General features: G+C 39.5%; 1 protein-coding gene across 1 annotated transcript; it reads right to left on the reverse strand.

Moving 5' to 3' along the window:
* Positions 1 to 1,412: 1,412 nt before the first annotated feature.
* LOC115684130 (WPP domain-associated protein-like) lies at positions 1,413 to 12,890 on the reverse strand. The gene is made up of 6 exons (XM_030608826.2): positions 12,673 to 12,890; positions 9,875 to 12,157; positions 3,988 to 4,114; positions 3,208 to 3,309; positions 2,134 to 2,254; positions 1,413 to 1,951 (listed from the first exon to the last, which is right to left on the reverse strand). The coding sequence occupies exons 2-5, from the start codon at positions 12,115 to 12,117 to the stop codon at positions 2,192 to 2,194; spliced, it is 2,535 nt and encodes an 844-aa protein (XP_030464686.2). The 5' UTR covers positions 12,118 to 12,157; positions 12,673 to 12,890; the 3' UTR covers positions 1,413 to 1,951; positions 2,134 to 2,191.
* Positions 12,891 to 17,994: the final 5,104 nt, after the last annotated feature.

The raw sequence follows: 17,994 nt of genomic DNA on the forward strand, positions 1-17,994 counted from the left end.
GACTCAATTGGCAAGAAGTGTAAATGTTAGGACTCAATTGGCAAACTTAAAATGTTTATAATTGAATTGGCAAAAGTATAATAGTTTATGACTTTGTAGACAATTTTCTCCGTTACAATATAGCATGTTTCTTTTCATTCTCTTGCTCATTCTCTTTTTCCCGAATAGTGATGAGAAGCGCGTTGGTTTAGTCTGTTATGTCGCCAGTGAAAGGGTCGTTAGGTGGAATGTGTCGCGAGTCCGACTCGATGGAGTTGCTTATTTCTCGCCCAAACAAGGAAAAAGAAGATGGAAATAGAAACAACCAAGCGAGCAAAATGTACAAGCGTCTTCATTCGCTCTCGTGCTCAAATAACGAGTTCTATGCTAACTAAGGTTTGAGCTAGGGACTCCATTACGTCGGCGGACTTGGTGCTTAAAGTAGAGCTTATTTTCCGTGTTGATTTCTCTTACCGAAACCGTTGACTGGCAGTTCTTGCGGTTAATGATGTTGTGCAATGGGGATGTTCTCTGTAAAAGTTGAGGAGACTGGTGTCCCGTGCTTGACGTGCTCGGGCCAACCTTGTGTAGGACGTGCTGCCTGTGGCCGATTAGGGAGAACACTAGTTGGTGAACATGGTCAATGCATGAGTAGACCACTTTCTTCACGTGCCTATCGCGTTCTAGATTTCCTACAAATAATCCCGAATCCTAATCACTTGATTTTGCATGAGCCCGCGACTCATAGGGCGTTTGTCTGCTCGAATAGGCTAGTGTGCTACTCGAATGAACGTAATAGTACCCGCTGCTGCACAGTTCTTGGACCGAGGCCACTTGCCAGGATCGCGACAATAGGTCCAGCTTGTTCCGAAATGTTCTTCGCCTCCTTTCCGATAGGTTCCTTGTCCAAATGAAAACTCACCGTTGGCGATAGGCGAAAATTCGACAATATTGCATCTCAGTATTTACTATTTACACCGAAGCTAGCACATTTATCATGTACCTTGTTGATTTACTTGAAGGATACTATCTCAAGAATTTCTACGTTGAGTCACTGTCCGATGAAAAGAATTGCTTCCAAGAGACTACTTTTATACTACAACGCCTTTCTTGCAAGGGCAGAATCAGTTGAGTACACAAACAGGATCGTGAATGTTTTGATTTCTTGAATACCAAACATGCTGCAATCGTTCTTATGCTGATCTAACATTTAGTATAGTTTAATGAAATCTTTGTACATTGCTCGTTGGAATCTCAGGTTATATTCAGTTTCAATCCTGCCCAAGTAAAATGGAATCGCCGAGCATATCGCTTTTCCTTTATTTGGGGTTAGAGGAAGGAAACACATTAACCAGAAACAAAATAAAAACACAGCGTGTTGGGGGTTTATTACTATTTTCTTGTGTGTGGATAGGTGGAGAGATTGGGGATAGTTTTGGAAAGAATTGGCAATATGGTAATTCATTATTACAATATGGAGTAGCTGCAGATGTAATTTGATATATGTGCCAAACTTGAACTTTTGCCTAAGTCATTCACCACCAGAATAGGAGCTATCTAATCTACGTTTTCGTGCACCGCATCAGGAAAAGAAAAGACGAAAACTCTGCATAAGCAAGTGGTAGAACAAAACAAAAAAAGAAAGAAAAAAGGGGGAGCTGAAGATTTGGCTCCGTGGATAGAACACTACCCGACATCCGAAAAAAATGCATCACCTTTGTAGATCAAAATCAGCTGGCATCTTCCTTAAATCACACGGGTCTGTGCAAGACATCTACATTTTGCCTTGTTCCTTCAGAAGCCATTTGTCCTATGACATCATAATCTTCCTATAATCGTCTAATGAAGGCATACTATCCACAGAAAAGATCCATGTCTGCAGCAGCATGACGAGTTGTTGACTGGAGGTGCTGCACAACTGCCACAATGACAAAAGACGCGGACGCTGAAGAAGGAGACCAGAACACAGGATCTGCAAACAACAAGGAGGCGAAGTATATTGACTACAGAATGCTCAAAATCTAACCATACAGAGGAGTGAACTACTCTTCAGATCCAAGAGAACAGCTGTTAAGGAACTTTTTTGGTACCTTGTAGACGGTTCAGCATCCAGATTCCCATTTAACAAGAACTAATGTAGCTTTGAATGCATACCTGTACTGTTTTATCAGTATGAGCTTCTGTTCGAAGCATCGACTTATCAGACAATACGTCAAGTTGACTTTAAAGATTCCCCAGTCAACTCTCTTCTCACAAGCTTCAGGACCTCCATAATCTGCAAGAAGCAAGGGAGAGCCAGCGAGTGAAGGATTAGAAATTCCATCTGAAGTATATGTCAGATGGTAGGTCAATACAATCTTTACACTGCCCGGAAGATGGACATATCATTTTTCTGAGAGCATTTTTCTTTATAGTTCGCTCGCCCACAAATTCACTTACAAAATACCTCCAAGTCCGAAATCAAAATAGAATGACACTACCCCTAAAAGCAGAGAAAAAAAAGGAAATCTTTTCATTGGAAAGACGACAGCAGCACAATCAGATGATCTTTCCTCTCTTTTTTTTTCTTTTCGAAGAGTAAGGCTAGCGAATGGGAGGGTTGGGCTAATATTGGAAGGTTGTTTTTTGATGGCTTTATTTTGCCAGACGGGCATTGGCTCAGAAGCCCTTTGCGGTAACAAAAATTAGGACTAGTTTATACTATGATGAATAATCAGACCCTAAGATTGTTACAAGACAAGGAAAAATATTGCTATAGAGCAACACGTCCTGCCCGTAGCCTAGTTTGGGTTCCTCCAGGAATCCACCTGCCAATCCTACTAACCCACCTCCACAAGCCACACATTCTCAAACTGCTCAAGCTCGCCCAGCACCTTTGTCCCAACAAGAGCAAATTCAAGGACGATCTTAATTCCCTGGACAAGGACTTTTAGCATCTTCAGTGCTGCAGATGTCTTGCACTAGATGCATATGTAGAGCCATTGACATTCCTGTCCTATGTAACATCAGATCTATTACACATGGAAAATATGACAGATTTGAATATGTGATGATTCCTCTTAGTAACATCAGATTAAGTGATAAATGTGCCCACAAGTTTTTTTTTACCGGTTGTACACTTCAGATATTATTAACTTTATACTATCTAAATGAAATCCCACCTATGTTTTATATCCCACCGAAATTTAAAAACATATACAGCAATGACAAAGAGCAAAATCAACTTACTCCAGGATAATGTTGCAAGATTGGAGAGTAGTGATCCAAACCGATATAAATTTTCTCCAGGAGATTTGAAAGTGTATCCACCTTGTCTCCCAGGAGATCGACCTGCGGATTTAATTAACGTTCTTAACTTTCTCCACTGGTGATGTCTATCAGATGCAATATATTTCCACCCTTAATAATGCACCCAGCTGAATCTCCCATATCAATTTGCCCTTCAACTCTAAAAGTGAGAATGAGAAAACAAATGCCCCAGAAAGCTCAAGCCCGGACAAAAAGGAAAGACATTCATCTAAGGAAATTTAACGAAGAACAAGAAAGCCCAATAGTGTCCAAATTCATTATTAAACACGTAAATAACCAAAAACCTATTGCAAGACAGCACTCAAACACAACCAGAGATCTTGTGATGATATTTTTTCACACTAAATTTATTTTCAAAATTTCAGTCACAATTAAAGAGCTATGTGAAACTGCAAAATATCGGCAAACAAAGAAAATATCAGACAAAGTTTCCTTTATAAGTGGAAAATTAAAATGAATCCTCCGAAAATGCTCAATGAAAACAAATACTTGATAAGCTCCTCTAGATTTAAACGCACCCTTAATTTCTGGCATTTTCCAGGAAAAGAAGTCAGTTAATTACTAACCTGTTTTCAGTAATGAAAGCAAGACGTGCAACTAAAGGCGATCTTCAGTGTAACATACAATGACTTGCATATCAAGTAAAAATGCAATGGTAAGTCTTGCTTACTGAAAGTACTAGCTTTGTGATTCGCTTACCTCAGCTTCAGCTTTTTGGAGGTCTGAACATCTTCTTTCAAGTCTCTGCTGCTGAATAGATCCCATTCTTCTAATTGCAACAGCCTTCTGCCTAAGGGAACTCAGTTGGGACCCCACAGTACCCAACCTAGAGAGAATCGAAACACAAACAACTTTAGTCCAAAGTCACCACAAAACTTGCAGATCAAGACACCAGCCTACCACAAATCTTATGCGTTAAACAAGCTAAAAATGAATAAAATAGTGAACTAAACCACTTTGAATAAGTATTTAACAGGTTTATTGTTGAGGAAATTAAGAGAAACCCTATAGTTTCCCTAGCTAAACAGTCAGCAAGAGCTACCGCACTTGCATGCTCAAGTTATAAAAAAGGAAGAGTACAGACATTTGTGATCTGCAGATGGAAAATTGTTGCATCCAGAATGAGTCCCAACAACGGGTGAGCCTTGAAGTTAGAATAAGGACATTTCATTGACAGGGAGGTCAGGGTTCAAGGGTGAAAAAGCACCACTGTTTGGAATGCAGAAGTATGTCTGAGTTACTGCACCTGCCAATTTATTAGAATGCAGAATAGTCTATATATGTGTGACGAAATGATTTCAACTTAGAAGATTAATGTTGTGTTCAAAAGGCAGCTTTGCTAGAGAACATTACATTCCAATGACTTCCTAGCATTTCTCAAGGATTTGAAAATCACAGGAACAATGATTTGGAGAATTTAAGCACGTTTTCCTATGGAAAAAGTGTCAGAAAAGTCATAAACTTATTGCATTTGTGCTGATTTAGTTATAAACTTTTTAATTGTGCAAATTTGTCCTAAATCTTTTGATCTAGTGCCAATTCAGTCTTTCCAGTTGATTTTGGCCGGACATTGCCGATGTGGACGACTGCCGGTCTATGTGGCACCGCCGACGCTGACGTGGACAATCTTAATAATAAATTAATATTTTTTCAATATTTTTTTATTATTTTTCTGATTTTTTTTCTTCTTCCCACAGGTGATGGCTGGCCATCGCCCATGATCGGGCGAGCTAGGCTCGCTTGGACGAGGACCGCCGTCGCCTGCCATAAGTGAGGTCCCACGAGGGCCCCCCTTGTCAGATCTAGCGAGGTCGGCCCTTGCCCAGGCCAAGGCGGTCTCGTTGGGCATCACCCGGCGAGGGCTCCCCTCGCTAGGTCTGGCATGGGCGAGGCTGACTCTTGCCGAGCCTCGCCAAATCTAGCAAGACTGGCCCTTGCCCAGGCTAGGCGGCCTTGCTAGATTTGGCGAGGGGAGCCCTCGCCTGGTTGGGCCTTGTTTTTGGAGAGTGACGGTGACCCGTCCCCAGGCAAGGGCAACCCGCGCGGCCATGGCCTACGGCCGGTGGTTGGTCACCAGCAAAAGGAAGAAAAAAGGAAAAAAGAAAAAAAATAAAAAATAAAAAAAAATTATCAAAAATTGTTTACATCAGTGCTGGCAGTGCTATGAAGGTCAACCGGTGTCCACGTTAGCAATATCCGGCCAAATTAGCCAGAAGGACTGAAATGGCACTAGGTCAAAAGGTTTAAAACTAAATTGATACAATCGAAATGTTTAGGACTAAATTGACACAAATACAATAAGTTTAAGACTTCTCTGACATTTTTCCTGTTTTCCCTCAGCACTAGGTATCCAAATATTCAATCTCTGATCCTAACAGCTGCTAAATGCAACCTTCACTCTTCAAGGGTATTACTTACCACCAATTCCTCAAAAAGCTATACATCATAAAAAACCAAGGGAAACTCTAATTTTCCACCTTAAATGGCTAACGGCGCATCTTTTTTGAAGCTAATTGACGAAAATACCCCTAAAATCTGCCCTTATGGTCGCTCTCTCAGACTCTCTTCTTCTTCTCTTGATCTGGTAATTTGTTTCTCTAGATTCCTGCCAAATAGATTATGGCAACAGAGGCTTCATACAAACAATATTCTCTTCGTGTCTCCTTACTCACCTTAGCAATGTTTTGCCACACCTTTAAACTTTTTCTCCCCTGACCAAAGTCATTGACAAAGCAGATGCAACAGAAATTTCAAGTGGAGGCAGATTTTATCTTGTTTCTGTTAAATTATACCTTGAGTTTGAGTTATTTACGGAATTCAATTTGGTTAGACAAGTTAGGGATGAGCAGGGTCAACCCTGAATCGGCCCAACCTGGCTGGTTGTGGTCCAGTTCTAGGGACTAGGCTTGTTCCTAGTCCTAGGGTCGCTAAAACCTGTGTTGTGTGGGTTGGTCCTTAGACTTGAGGTTTTAGGATTGATCCAACTCGACGAACTCTGTAAATTTTTTTTTCCAAACCCTATGTATATAACCTAAAGTGCCCTGCCTTCCTTTTCTTTCACCTTTTCCTCTCCCTCTCTCCAAGTCTCATTCTCACTCTCTTCCTCAATCTTTGATCCTTCTCGATCTCCGGTATGATCTCTTTTTCTCTCTCTCACTCTCGTTTATTCTTCGCCAATGTCGATCATCATAAATGAAGACTCCAGGATCTCAGCCATTTAGATTGATCATTATTCGCAGTCAACATTTGCATCTCAAAGTTGTATAATTCATGATTTGTGTTATATATTTTGAAATTTTTATCGTTTAATTTTATTTCACGTGTTTGTCTTTTATGGTTTGTTACTTTTGGCAAATGGAGGTTTCTGTTGTGGCTTTATCTTAGATTTCTATGTGATTTGTACCGGTATTCACAATTTGGTCGTTCAATCTCATATTATCGATGGATACGTAATTTCAAAGAGTATGTTTCTCTATTTAAGAAATCCAAAAAAAAAAGAAACGGTTGATCTCACGTTGACCCTGGAACTAGAACAGGCCCACAGGATTAGTTCAGTCTTTAGTCCCGGGCTCAACAGGGTTGATCCCCGGTCCCAAAAACCAGGGACCAATATGATACGGGTTAATCACCGAGTTAGATGCTGGACCGGCTCAATCCAGATCATGTCTTCAAGTTTAACCATGAACTTGTTGCTCACTTGTCTTCTCTAGACAGAAAGGGTTTTCTTTTTATCGTGAAAAGGACCAACCGCTACAAGACAAAAACGGGCTCACATATTCTATTTATAACTATTTTGGTTGTGGACCCAAGGAGTAACGAGAGAGAAAAAAAAGAAACACTAGGTTTGCTTTTTCTTGAAAGTGCCGCCCAGTGAAGAAAGTGTTTCGGTTCTCTAGCCTTGGTGAAGGAGCCGCACGAAGAACAAGGAAGGGATTAGGGTGGCGTGAGCTAGGCATGGCCACGGGCCGGTTTCGGCCCGTTGACCGGGCTCACGGTTCGGAATCGGAACCGGAACCGGAACCGGCCCGGAACCGCCGGTTCCGGGCCCGATTCCAAAAAACTGCAGATAAGTGGAGAAACTCTTTTTTCCTCAAATTTGATTACAATGTACATTTTGATTATATTTTATATTGAATAATTCATTATTTCATAGTTTGATAATTCATTATTTTTTTATTTTTTAATTTCTACCGGCCGGTTCCGAACGGCTGGCAACTAACTAGCCGGAACCACCGGTTCATACATGGCCACGAACCGGAACCGGCGGTTCGAACCGTGGCCATGTCTAGCGTGAGCTCTCTTCAAAGAAAACGAGCCGCTCGAAGAGGAGAGAAAGGACAAGATGTTCTTCTTTTTTGGACGCCCAGACATGAATACGGTGAATTTTGTGTCACAAGGTTTTTACAACCAAATGATTTGTTTATTTGTAAACACTTGAAATTTATGTATAATTTAGGTGTGAAGAATACTCGAGCATGTGAGTGAGCAATTGTAATTTTGATTCTCCGATTATGGTGAATTATTTGCTGCAGGCTCTCTCCGTGAATATAGATACCGATACTCGGATCGAATCACATAAATCCTTGATGTTCTTCATTGTCCTTTGTTTATTTCTTCAGATTTTTCGTATTAAATTAATTGCAAGATCCCGGTTAGCTTCTTTCCGCCAAAATGACTATTGAACGTGATAGTCTTTCAAGTAATCTCCGTTTTTTCCCTTCGGAACGAAGGTAATGTATTTCAGATTGAAGATGGAACTTACCTAGGCCCTCTTTTTTCTAATGAGGTCACAGAACTGAGATGAGCGTTTCTTCGGGAAGCCCCTCAACCGCATTATCCATTACTACTGTTAAGCCTGCAACCTGTCCATAAATTATAGGAAGGTTTCCATCTTTCTCCAGCAAATGTGGGAGATGTTTCGCCAGCTTGGGTATAAGCAATGGAACAAGTTCCTAGGGTGTCTTCTGGTGTGAAAATCAAAACACTCGGGATGCAGGGAAACTAGCTCATTTCTAGCCTCCGTTCGTTATACGGAAAATGCGAGGTTTTAATAAATTAGGAAAATGATAATATTTTTCGGTGCTCGACTGAAATCTGAAAATGAACTAGAAAATAATTTATGTAGTTTGGTGTCTAATTTGATTTTTTGGGAAAAATTACCAAAAACAAGTCAATTTTTAATTATTTTTCTCTCTTTTTTCCCTTTTCTTTCTTTTTCTTTTTGCTTCCAGCCGGCGACCGACCATAGGCGAGCTTGAGCCTCGCCACAGACCAGCGGGCTCGAGCTTGCCAAATTCCGGCGACGTCGCCGGAGGTCGGCGAGACTCTGGCGACCTTGGCCGACCTCGGGCGAGGCCTATGGTCGGTCGCCGGTCGAAGAAGAACAAAAAGAAAAAGAAAGAAAAGGAAAAAAAAGAGAAAAAAAATTAAAAACTTCATTTAAAAAAAAGAAAAGAAAAAATAAAAATAAGAGGTAACGGTGTTTGGTGAAAGAAAGTGAGGTGAAGAAGATATGGACAATGTTTTCCGCTTTCTGAAAAGCGGATAATATTTTCTCCACTTCTGAATGCGTTTTTTCCATTGGCGAAAAATGTTTTCCTTGACTAATTTATTTTCCGTGAACCGAACGCCGGAAAATTCGGAAAACATTTTCCTGGAAGTTTTTCGTCCTAATTCTGGAGAATGTTGGTTCTTTCTTATGAGAGCCCTATATTCAACCTTAAAAGCTATTTCGAATAGTTCCACCAAATAACTGATCCAGCACAGCAGCTTGGTCAGTCAACTCTCTTTAACCAAATGCAGCTCATCTAAATGCTAAAAGAAAAGCAAAGACAAAATATGGGCTGCAAAGAGATGTGGCTTTCACTTTTCCAGATATATAAATATTAGCAATCATGCATAACTCAATAAGACAGCTAATTCACCACCCGAGATTGTTCCCCTAATGTCTAGTTCAGATTTTGAGTCCTGAGAAGAATATTTTACCAGATGGCACTTCCACGTCTCGACTTTTTCGGGATACTATTTTCATTTACAAGAGAAGAATTCCTTAGCTTTTGGCAAAGATGACTCCCATTCGTTCAAGATAAACCAGTCCTTTGTTTGATTCACTAAAGGATTACTCAGAGATGTGATGGGCGATACCGACAATAGATGTGCCAGGTTAACTTCCCATCAAACTATCAGAGCCTAGTTCAATGTACCAAAGACAATAAAGCAGCCTTGCTTCCCCCACTTCTGCAATATTTAAGGGATCATCAACTTGACTGTTCCATTCCCTTTGTCTACCAAAAGCCAGAGAAAGAATTTCTATCGTTGGACAAACTTATTCAATTTTCTCCCCAAGACATTTTGTAAATAATGTAAATCCTACAAGTCAAGCACATGTAACATAAGGTTGGATAATAAAGAGTGGTTATTCTACAGTACTAGATATAATCTAGAACATGCGCTGAAAGCTTCAAGATTTTTGCTAAGGAACAAGATAAACCACATGAAGCCCTCTATAGCAGCTTCTAGCAGCCCACATAAAGAACTGTACGTGTCATAATGGTAAACAATAAAGTAGATGAATTTTAGTACGTACCTCATGTTTTTCCTCTGAATGTCTTCTAATATACTCTGTTCAAAGTCAGCTACTTTCTTCAGCAATTCATGGATAGTTCCAGTTGTTGACTCAAGCTGTTCCAAGTTCTCTCTTTCTTTAACTCCAAGCAACAGTAAAGCATTCTCCTTCTCTTGATTAGCCGCAAGATTCTCTTCATTAGCTTTACTCAACTCTTTGACTGCTAAATTTAACTTCTCATTCAGATCGTTCAACTTCGTTTCATATGTTTTGATTTGGTCAAGTCCTTGAGCAAGGTTACCTTTCACGAGTTTTGACTCTTTATCAATCTCTGCAATTACGATTTGCTGTAAACTTGATTCGGCTCTCAATTGTTCAAGCTCTTGAGAAATTATTTCGCATTGTTTCATCTGTATAGACAATTTACTAGCTGTTTCCTGAGCTAATTTCTCCTTTTCTTCCACCAACACTGCCAACTGTGTTGTCTCCTGCTTTAGCTTTTCATTCTCTGAAATTTTCGATTCCAGTGAACTTTCTCTTTCCATTGCTTCCCATTCAAGTGATACTCGGAGCTTCATTTCATTAATATACGAGAAATTCAAGTGACATAATTTCTCCTTAGCATCTTTCAAAATTTCTGCAAATATCATCCCATCCAACCCTTGCAAAATAGCAGACTCCGTATTCAAATTCTCAAATTCAGATTGGCACGAACATTCAGCTACGTGAGCAATTCCATTAACATCTTCCCTAATATTTTTCTGATTATACAAATTGCCAGAAATATGGTGCATGCTCACCATCATCTCCTTGATAATACATTTGTATACCTCTTCAGAAATGGAAGCTTCAACTTTCGCCTCAGCGGAAGAATAAGAAGATATTTGCATTGCGTCATCAGAAATTTGTGAGAGAAGACACTTTACCTCTTTTTTCTTACCAGAAAGAATGCCTCTTAGCTGGTGATTTTCAGCCAGAAGATCTTCCAATCTCGCCCTCATAGTGCCCAAACTGCCAGCATCCCCATTAGATTGAGGTACGCTGTTACTTTCCAGCAAAAGGTCATCTAACTTCGAGACTACCTCGGGGATTTTTTTCTTCAATCCTTCAAAGTCCTTGTCCTTTCGTACGGTCAATGAAGATCCTCTTTCCTTCGGGTATTCTCGCTTCAGACTAAAACACTTTTCAGTCATTTCCAGTACCTTGGACTCGTGGTATCTTTTCATTTCGATCATCTTAGCCTTGAAATAGTCTATCAATTCATCTTTTGACATATCTTTTAGTTGTGCTGGCATAGTGATTATCAGCTCATCATGCTTTCCACTACCCTCCTCCAAGGACACTTGAGAAATTAGCTGCCCATTATCATTACCGGACAACAGATTAGAAAGCACAACCAGTTCCTCACGTAGAGGAGCTGCTATTTCTTTTATCTTCTTCAGGGAACTGAGGTTTTCACAACCGCGAGAATAACTGTTAAGATCCCAAAGCTTCATCTCAAACTCACTGCGGAGGCTCCTGATGTAGTCGGTTATCACAATGGCCTCAATTTCTGCTCTTAGTTCCCACTCCTGCTGCATCTCACGAAGTGACGTCTTGGATATGTGAACCATATTTTTCAGCTGGCTGAAGAAAGAATCTAGTGTACTCTGGAGACCATCAAACGTACTGTCCACACCAATCAATCTTTCAGACACCTCCTCCAGCAAGATACCACCCAACCCTACCAACTCATCACCTGAATTAATCCTCCCGCAATGATTTCCACCTTTAACGTTGTTTACCTCTTTCTTGAGTTCTACTAGCTGCTCTTTCACTTCACTTATACGGCTCCTCAGAAAATCCGAATTTCCGTCACGGTCTTTATGAAGGTTCGGGATGACTAAAAATGAGTCTTGTTGGGTATTCCCCTCATTCAAAGGTGATGATGGAATATGCAAAAGCGTATCCCGGTCCTCCGTGGTATGATTTGCTCGCAACGTTTCCTTCAGTCCAGCTATCACCAACTGTTTTTCGCCAATCTTCTCCTCAGCCTCTTGCTCCACCGCACGCGCCATGCCCTTGATAACAGAATCGCTCACCATTCTCGAAATCGTAAGTCTATCATCGATGTCCTGCAAATAAGATTCCAAATCCGCCAAAAGTTTAACGCCTAGATTTTCGCTCTCTTTGCCATTACTCACATGGTTCAATGGCCTATCATTGCATGAGGCGGCACCATTGTCTGTAACTCCAAAGCTCTCCAAACCCCCGTGCTCCTCCATAGATTGAAGTGAATAGTGAAATCTCTATCTCCAACGAACACTGCAGAGAAAAGGAAAACAAAGATAAAAAGAGGACAAGACATCCATCAGCAAAAAGAAGAGTAATGAAAAGAAAAGTAAACAACCGACAAGCATGAGAGACAGAAAGAGAGACCACAGTAAAGAATAGACAACACTCCTCGATACTAGCTTTTAGCTGCACAGCAATTACGCTAGTTAAACCTTTAAGGTTACTTAACCAAGTCCCAGCACATGGAAGCTAACCAAAGTCGCACAATCTAACCAAATCCGTAGCCCCCAAAAGAAAAAAACCGATGAACAGAGCCATCATTTCACGTCAACGGCAGCAGACTGCTTCACTTCTTCAGCCACAACACAACCGCACGCACACAATTCCTACTCAACCGAAACCCAAACTCAAGTTTCCAATGGACGCGAAAGGCATCATTGAAATTCATGAACCAGAGCTCCAACTGACGAGCTTCAAACGAGACGACAAAAGCAGAGCTACAGAGAACCGCAGAGAGCCGGGATCGAGGACAGAGGCGAACTCACCAGTGAATGGGGCCTATGCGGAGGGGACCGCCATGAGCGAAGAGCTTCGAAGGTCGCTGTCCGCTTCAGTGATCTTCGAGTGCATTGCAGTGTGTGAGATTGTTACCTTTCTTACAGCGAAAGAACAGGGGAAGTCTTGTTGGTGATGCGTGGTGGCGCGAGCGGGAGAGAGAGACGGGGAAAGTGAGTTGACCCCCCAAGTCAATCCTTACTTTTGAGGGAGTTGACATTTTGTTGACCTTCCCTTTTTAACTGGAGAATCCAATGAGAGTAGATTACCTTAAGGAGTAAGGAATGCCCCATTTCATTCCTTCCCTATGTTAGTATATATTACTAATAATTGTAATCTTAAATATATTTAAATGAGGATTGCAAATTAAGTTAGTTATTTACAAATTGAATGCAAAATAAGTTAGAATTTCATTGAATTAACGACGCACGATACTTACGTATGTTAAATGGATTATTTTATGGATATTACACTAAATTAATTCTTCATTAAGTAAAGGGATATTATAAAGCGTGATTAATTAGATTATGAGATAGTTACCGATTATTCTGTTATAAAGCATATTAATAAAAGGACATGACTTCCCATATGTCTATATTTCTTCAAATTTGATGGTATGAATATGATGTATCGACTATTTCTATCGATAGCGATACTTGTGAGCAAGTTCTAGACTCGATTTCGATGATATATGTCATAGTACTTTTCATCTGTCTTTCTTCTTTTATCATCTACGTTGTCTTTCAGTAGTGTTAGAGATAATTGAAAGATATTAGGAGATTTTTCATATATTCCTTGATTTTCTATATCTCTCAGGATAATGCATTATTTCACTTGATTGTGCATACGTTTGATTGATTCTAATTGATTATAATTTATATCCTAATATCTTACATTAGATAGTTATCTGGTTCATGTCCACTTATATATAAAAATTACACAATTCTCGTCGGCATATTCTTCTAGTAACGATATTAGACAGTATGTCCCACATCACTGTGTTCTCTGTTGGAAGCATGATTACTGTCAACATTATTTCAGAATGATTGAGCAGTGCATGAATAGGATTCATAGTTCCTTCTGTGAAATTTATAATATTTGACACGGTGATCTTGAAGATCCTAACTTAGAACCTGATCTACATGGTGACCTTCATTCACGCACTTTCATCTCATATAGGTAATAATCTCGCTATGTCCTTGACTCTTGTTGTTCTTCATCACCCGATAGTGTCGGGACAGACTCCTCAATCCTCGTTGATTAATTCCACGTTTTTCTTGCACACTCCCGTTGGGTTCGATTTACTTTTTCTTTTGTCCTGTCAAACAGTCTCTGCTTATAAAACATGACACGTTTTGCCGGACCCCGTTGCTTGATGTGTCTTTCCCCTTTAGCTTTTGACGTGTTAAAGTCGACATGGATATCAAATGGGGCTGAAGCTTTTCATTGAACTTTTATGTTGTGCAAAGCAGTTGGATTCATGAACTGGTATTGGCATTGTAGTTTCCACATTGATTCTGTGAAATTAGTTTGTCTCTCTGACTACAGATTTCATTGTATCAGCATATTTTAATGTTTGGGTTTTTTTTTTCTATGATGAGCATTTATTCACGGCGAGGGGTCAGAAGGGGGTTTATTGAGGCTCCTTTCGGGTTTATTTCAGAGTTCGTAGAGGGTCGTTTGGATGTTAGGGGTTTTGGATCATTTTCTTCGATTTGTACCATTTAAATTTTGTTATTTGAGTTTTGTGGAGTGTTGATATGGGGTCTATAATTTTGGTTTATGGGTTATTTGAGGGGATTTTGATTTTATTGGCTTATTTTGAGAATGAGTTTTTACTAACGGTTTAGGTGTTCAAATTGTGTTATTTCAGACTAATTTTGAGTTTATTTGTGGGCTTTCTATTTTTAGGGTTTTGGGATTATAATTTAGATGTTATTTGGAGATTGTGAGTTGTTTAGGGTTTTTCGGTCATCCAGTAGTTTCTTTGACGTCGTCTGGTGTTGAGGATTTATAAAGGGCTTAGAGGTTATATTGGGGGTTATTTGTGGCCCATTCTTGGTTTTTTCTTTTTCATCCTTTTTTGCAATGTAGAAATGTTGGAGTTATTTTACGGTATTTTGATATTGGGGTTATTTTGGTGTCGAGAATGTATTAAGAATTTACGTGTGGCGAAAAGTGCCAAAAAAATCCTAAACATTTTGCATTGGTGCTAATTCAGTCCTAAACCTTTTTATGGTGTCAATTCAGTCCTAAACCTTTTGTTTTTGTGCCAATTCAATCCTTCCTGCCAATTTTGGCCGGATTTTGCTGACGCGGATGTCGGCCGGTCACCGGCGCTGACGTGGACAACTTTAATATTTTTTTGAATTTTTGAAATTTTTTCTTTTCTTTTTTTTTCCCCCTCCCCTCCCTCCTTCCTCCAGCCAGTCGTCAGACCAGCGATCGGCCAGAGGCCGGCGAGGTGTCCGGTGAGGGCGGCCTCGCACCCAGCCGCTGGCGAGGCTCGCCCTCACCGGCGACGGATAAGGTGAGCCTCGTCGGTGCCGGCATCTGGTTGGTCGCCAGTCTGGCGACCGGCTGGAGGAAAGAGGGAGGGAAGGGGAAAAAAAAAGAAAAAAAGAAAAAAGTAATAAAATTTCAAAAAAAAATTAAAATATTATTAAAGTTGTCCACGTTAGCGCCGGTGACCGACTGACGGCTGGCCGGCGTCCACGTCAACAAAATCCTGCCAAAATTGATCGGAAGGACTGAATTGACATAAAGACAAAATGTTTATGACTGAATTGGCACAAATGCAAAAGGTTTACGACTGAATTGGCACCAAAAAAATGTTTAGTACTAAATTGGCACCAATGCAAAAGGTTTAGGACTGAATTGGCATAAAAAAAAGGTTTAGGACTAAATTGGCACCAATGAAAAAGATTTATGACTTTTTTGGCACTTTTCCCTGTTATAATGGGCCTATTGGAGAGTAATTTGAGTTTAATTATGACATATTTCAGATTTAGGGAATATTTCAAGATTGGGGGTTTGTTTGTATTCTTCGTCTTTTTTGCAGGTTAGAAGTTATCTAGGTACTGTGAGTTATTTAGGATGTTTAGATTATTTAATGGATTTTTTTAGGATCGTATGGTGCTGGGGATTTAGCAAGGGCTTAGAGGTCATATCGGGCTTAACGGAGGCTTTTCAATTTCAAGGTTAGGGGTTATGATGTGTTATTTCGTTTTCTAGGGTTGTGGTATGATTCAGGGGTTGCTTTTTTCACTTAAGATGGGGATAAGAATAGTGTAATTGCCATAACTTTCGTACTGCGCTCACTTGAATATCATAATTTTTTTTCTCACTTAAGTGCCACATCGGAGTAAAATCAATCATTTGAGTGCTATTTCCGACAAATTACCTTACGTGGATTTTTTCATTAAATTTCCATCCAATGTGGATTTTTAAATTTTTAAATTAATTAATTTTTCTTTTCCTTTTATAATTTTCTTTTTTTTTTTCAGGGCCAGGCAGCCCTCGCCCAATCTAGGCGAGCCTTCACAGCCAGTGAGGAAGGCTCACCGATGGCCCTCACCAGCACTGAAAAAAAAAAGGCAAAAAAAAAAGGAAAAGAAAAACAAAAAATTCAATAAAAATAATTCAAAAATAAAAAATTCAAAAATTATCCACGTCAGCGCCGGTAAAGTCACGGAGGACGACTGGTGTCCACGTCAGATTTTTCGGCGAGACAAATCGCCGATGGTACTCAAATGATCGATTATTCAAATTTGTGATATTCAAGTGAACAAAAAAAAGAAGAAGTTATGGTACTCAAGTGAACACCGTATGAAAGTTATAGCACTTGCGTTGTTCTTATCCCTTTTAGATTTTATTTGACGGTTGAGTCTTGTTTACGGGTTATTTTGAGGGTATTTTGATTGTTGGGGTTGTTTCGGCATTAAGCATGTTATAGCACTTCGTTTGTTTTGTTTGAGGCTCATTTGAGTTTAATTATGAGCTATTTAAGATTCAGGAGGTTTTTCCATAGGCGTTAAAGGGTTGTTTTGACTAATTTTGAGTTTATTTAGGAGCTTCTCATTTTTAGGGGTTTGGGGATTATATTCATATTTTATTTTATTTTTTGCAATTAAGATGACATATGGGGATTGTGATCTGTCTATGTTATTTTTGTTATCTGATAGTTTCTTTCGAGGGTCATTTAGTGGTGAGGATTTATCAAGAGCTTAGAGGTTATATTGAGGGTTACTCGTGCAGATTTTGATTTCTTGTTATGATTATTAATCTCTTATTTTGATTTTTGAGTTTTTATTTTTTTGGTTTATGATTCAAGACAGTACCTTTTAGATGTTGCATGTGGCATAAAGTTTGAGATGACATGGTGCTCCAACTTTTAGTTGCTTAAGATGCTTTCCTGCTGTGTATTGAAATGTCGCTTGAATTTTGCTGCACTTGTTCCTGGGCCTAATTCTATAAAAAAAAAAAAAGAAACATTAACTTTACTTTGAGTGACAATTATAATCAGAACTTTTTTTCATCTCGTAAAAAATCACAAATTTTCACTAAAATCCCAAATCTAGCCCGAACAATTTGAAAATTTTACATCACGGGGACCATATTTGGAACTTGAGTAAAAGTCAGTGCTTTTTATTGAGACATAAAAAAGTTCGGCCAGAATTGTCACTCAAGGTAAAGTTGGTGATTTTTTGTTTTTTTGGAATTACCCTTTGTTGCTGTGGCTGATTCCCTTCACATTGGATCTTCACCTCTGGTACGTAATTTGATTAACGATAGAAGGAGAGAATATAATTGGTCTTGTTTAAATCCACGTCTGTTCAAAGTCTCAAGTTAATGTTTAAAATTAATTTGTGAGATTAGACATTGTCACATCATGCAGGCGGTCCTACGTTCGAACCACTGTACGGCATAATGAAAAAGGTCGATGAGAATTGGAATGAGTTCAATGATATCAAACAAACTCATCATCTGATTTCCACTCGGGACAGAATATAGCATCTCATTTTCACATCTTTACGACAATGAGCCGAAGTAAAGATTGGTGTATATCAGGTCGCGTACATCTCATTTCATCGCTCACGGGGGTCGTGTTCCGAGGCGTAATAACAAGACCATGTCTAATTATTGCACAAGATGGCTTGGATTGATTTCTTATAATTGCACGAAATGGTTGGGTTGTTTTCTATTTATTACTTGATTGTTTGTCGAACTTATTTGGTTGATATTCATGATAGCTTGCAGTTTATATCCGGGGTTCTTTTTTGGATTAGAAATATTTCAAAAGGTTTTTTTTT

This window comes from Syzygium oleosum, unplaced genomic scaffold, assembly GCF_021117445.2.
Source record: "Syzygium oleosum isolate NSW1041296 unplaced genomic scaffold, Sole_v2.1 Sole_v2.40, whole genome shotgun sequence".
Lineage (NCBI taxonomy): Eukaryota > Viridiplantae > Streptophyta > Magnoliopsida > Myrtales > Myrtaceae > Syzygium > Syzygium oleosum.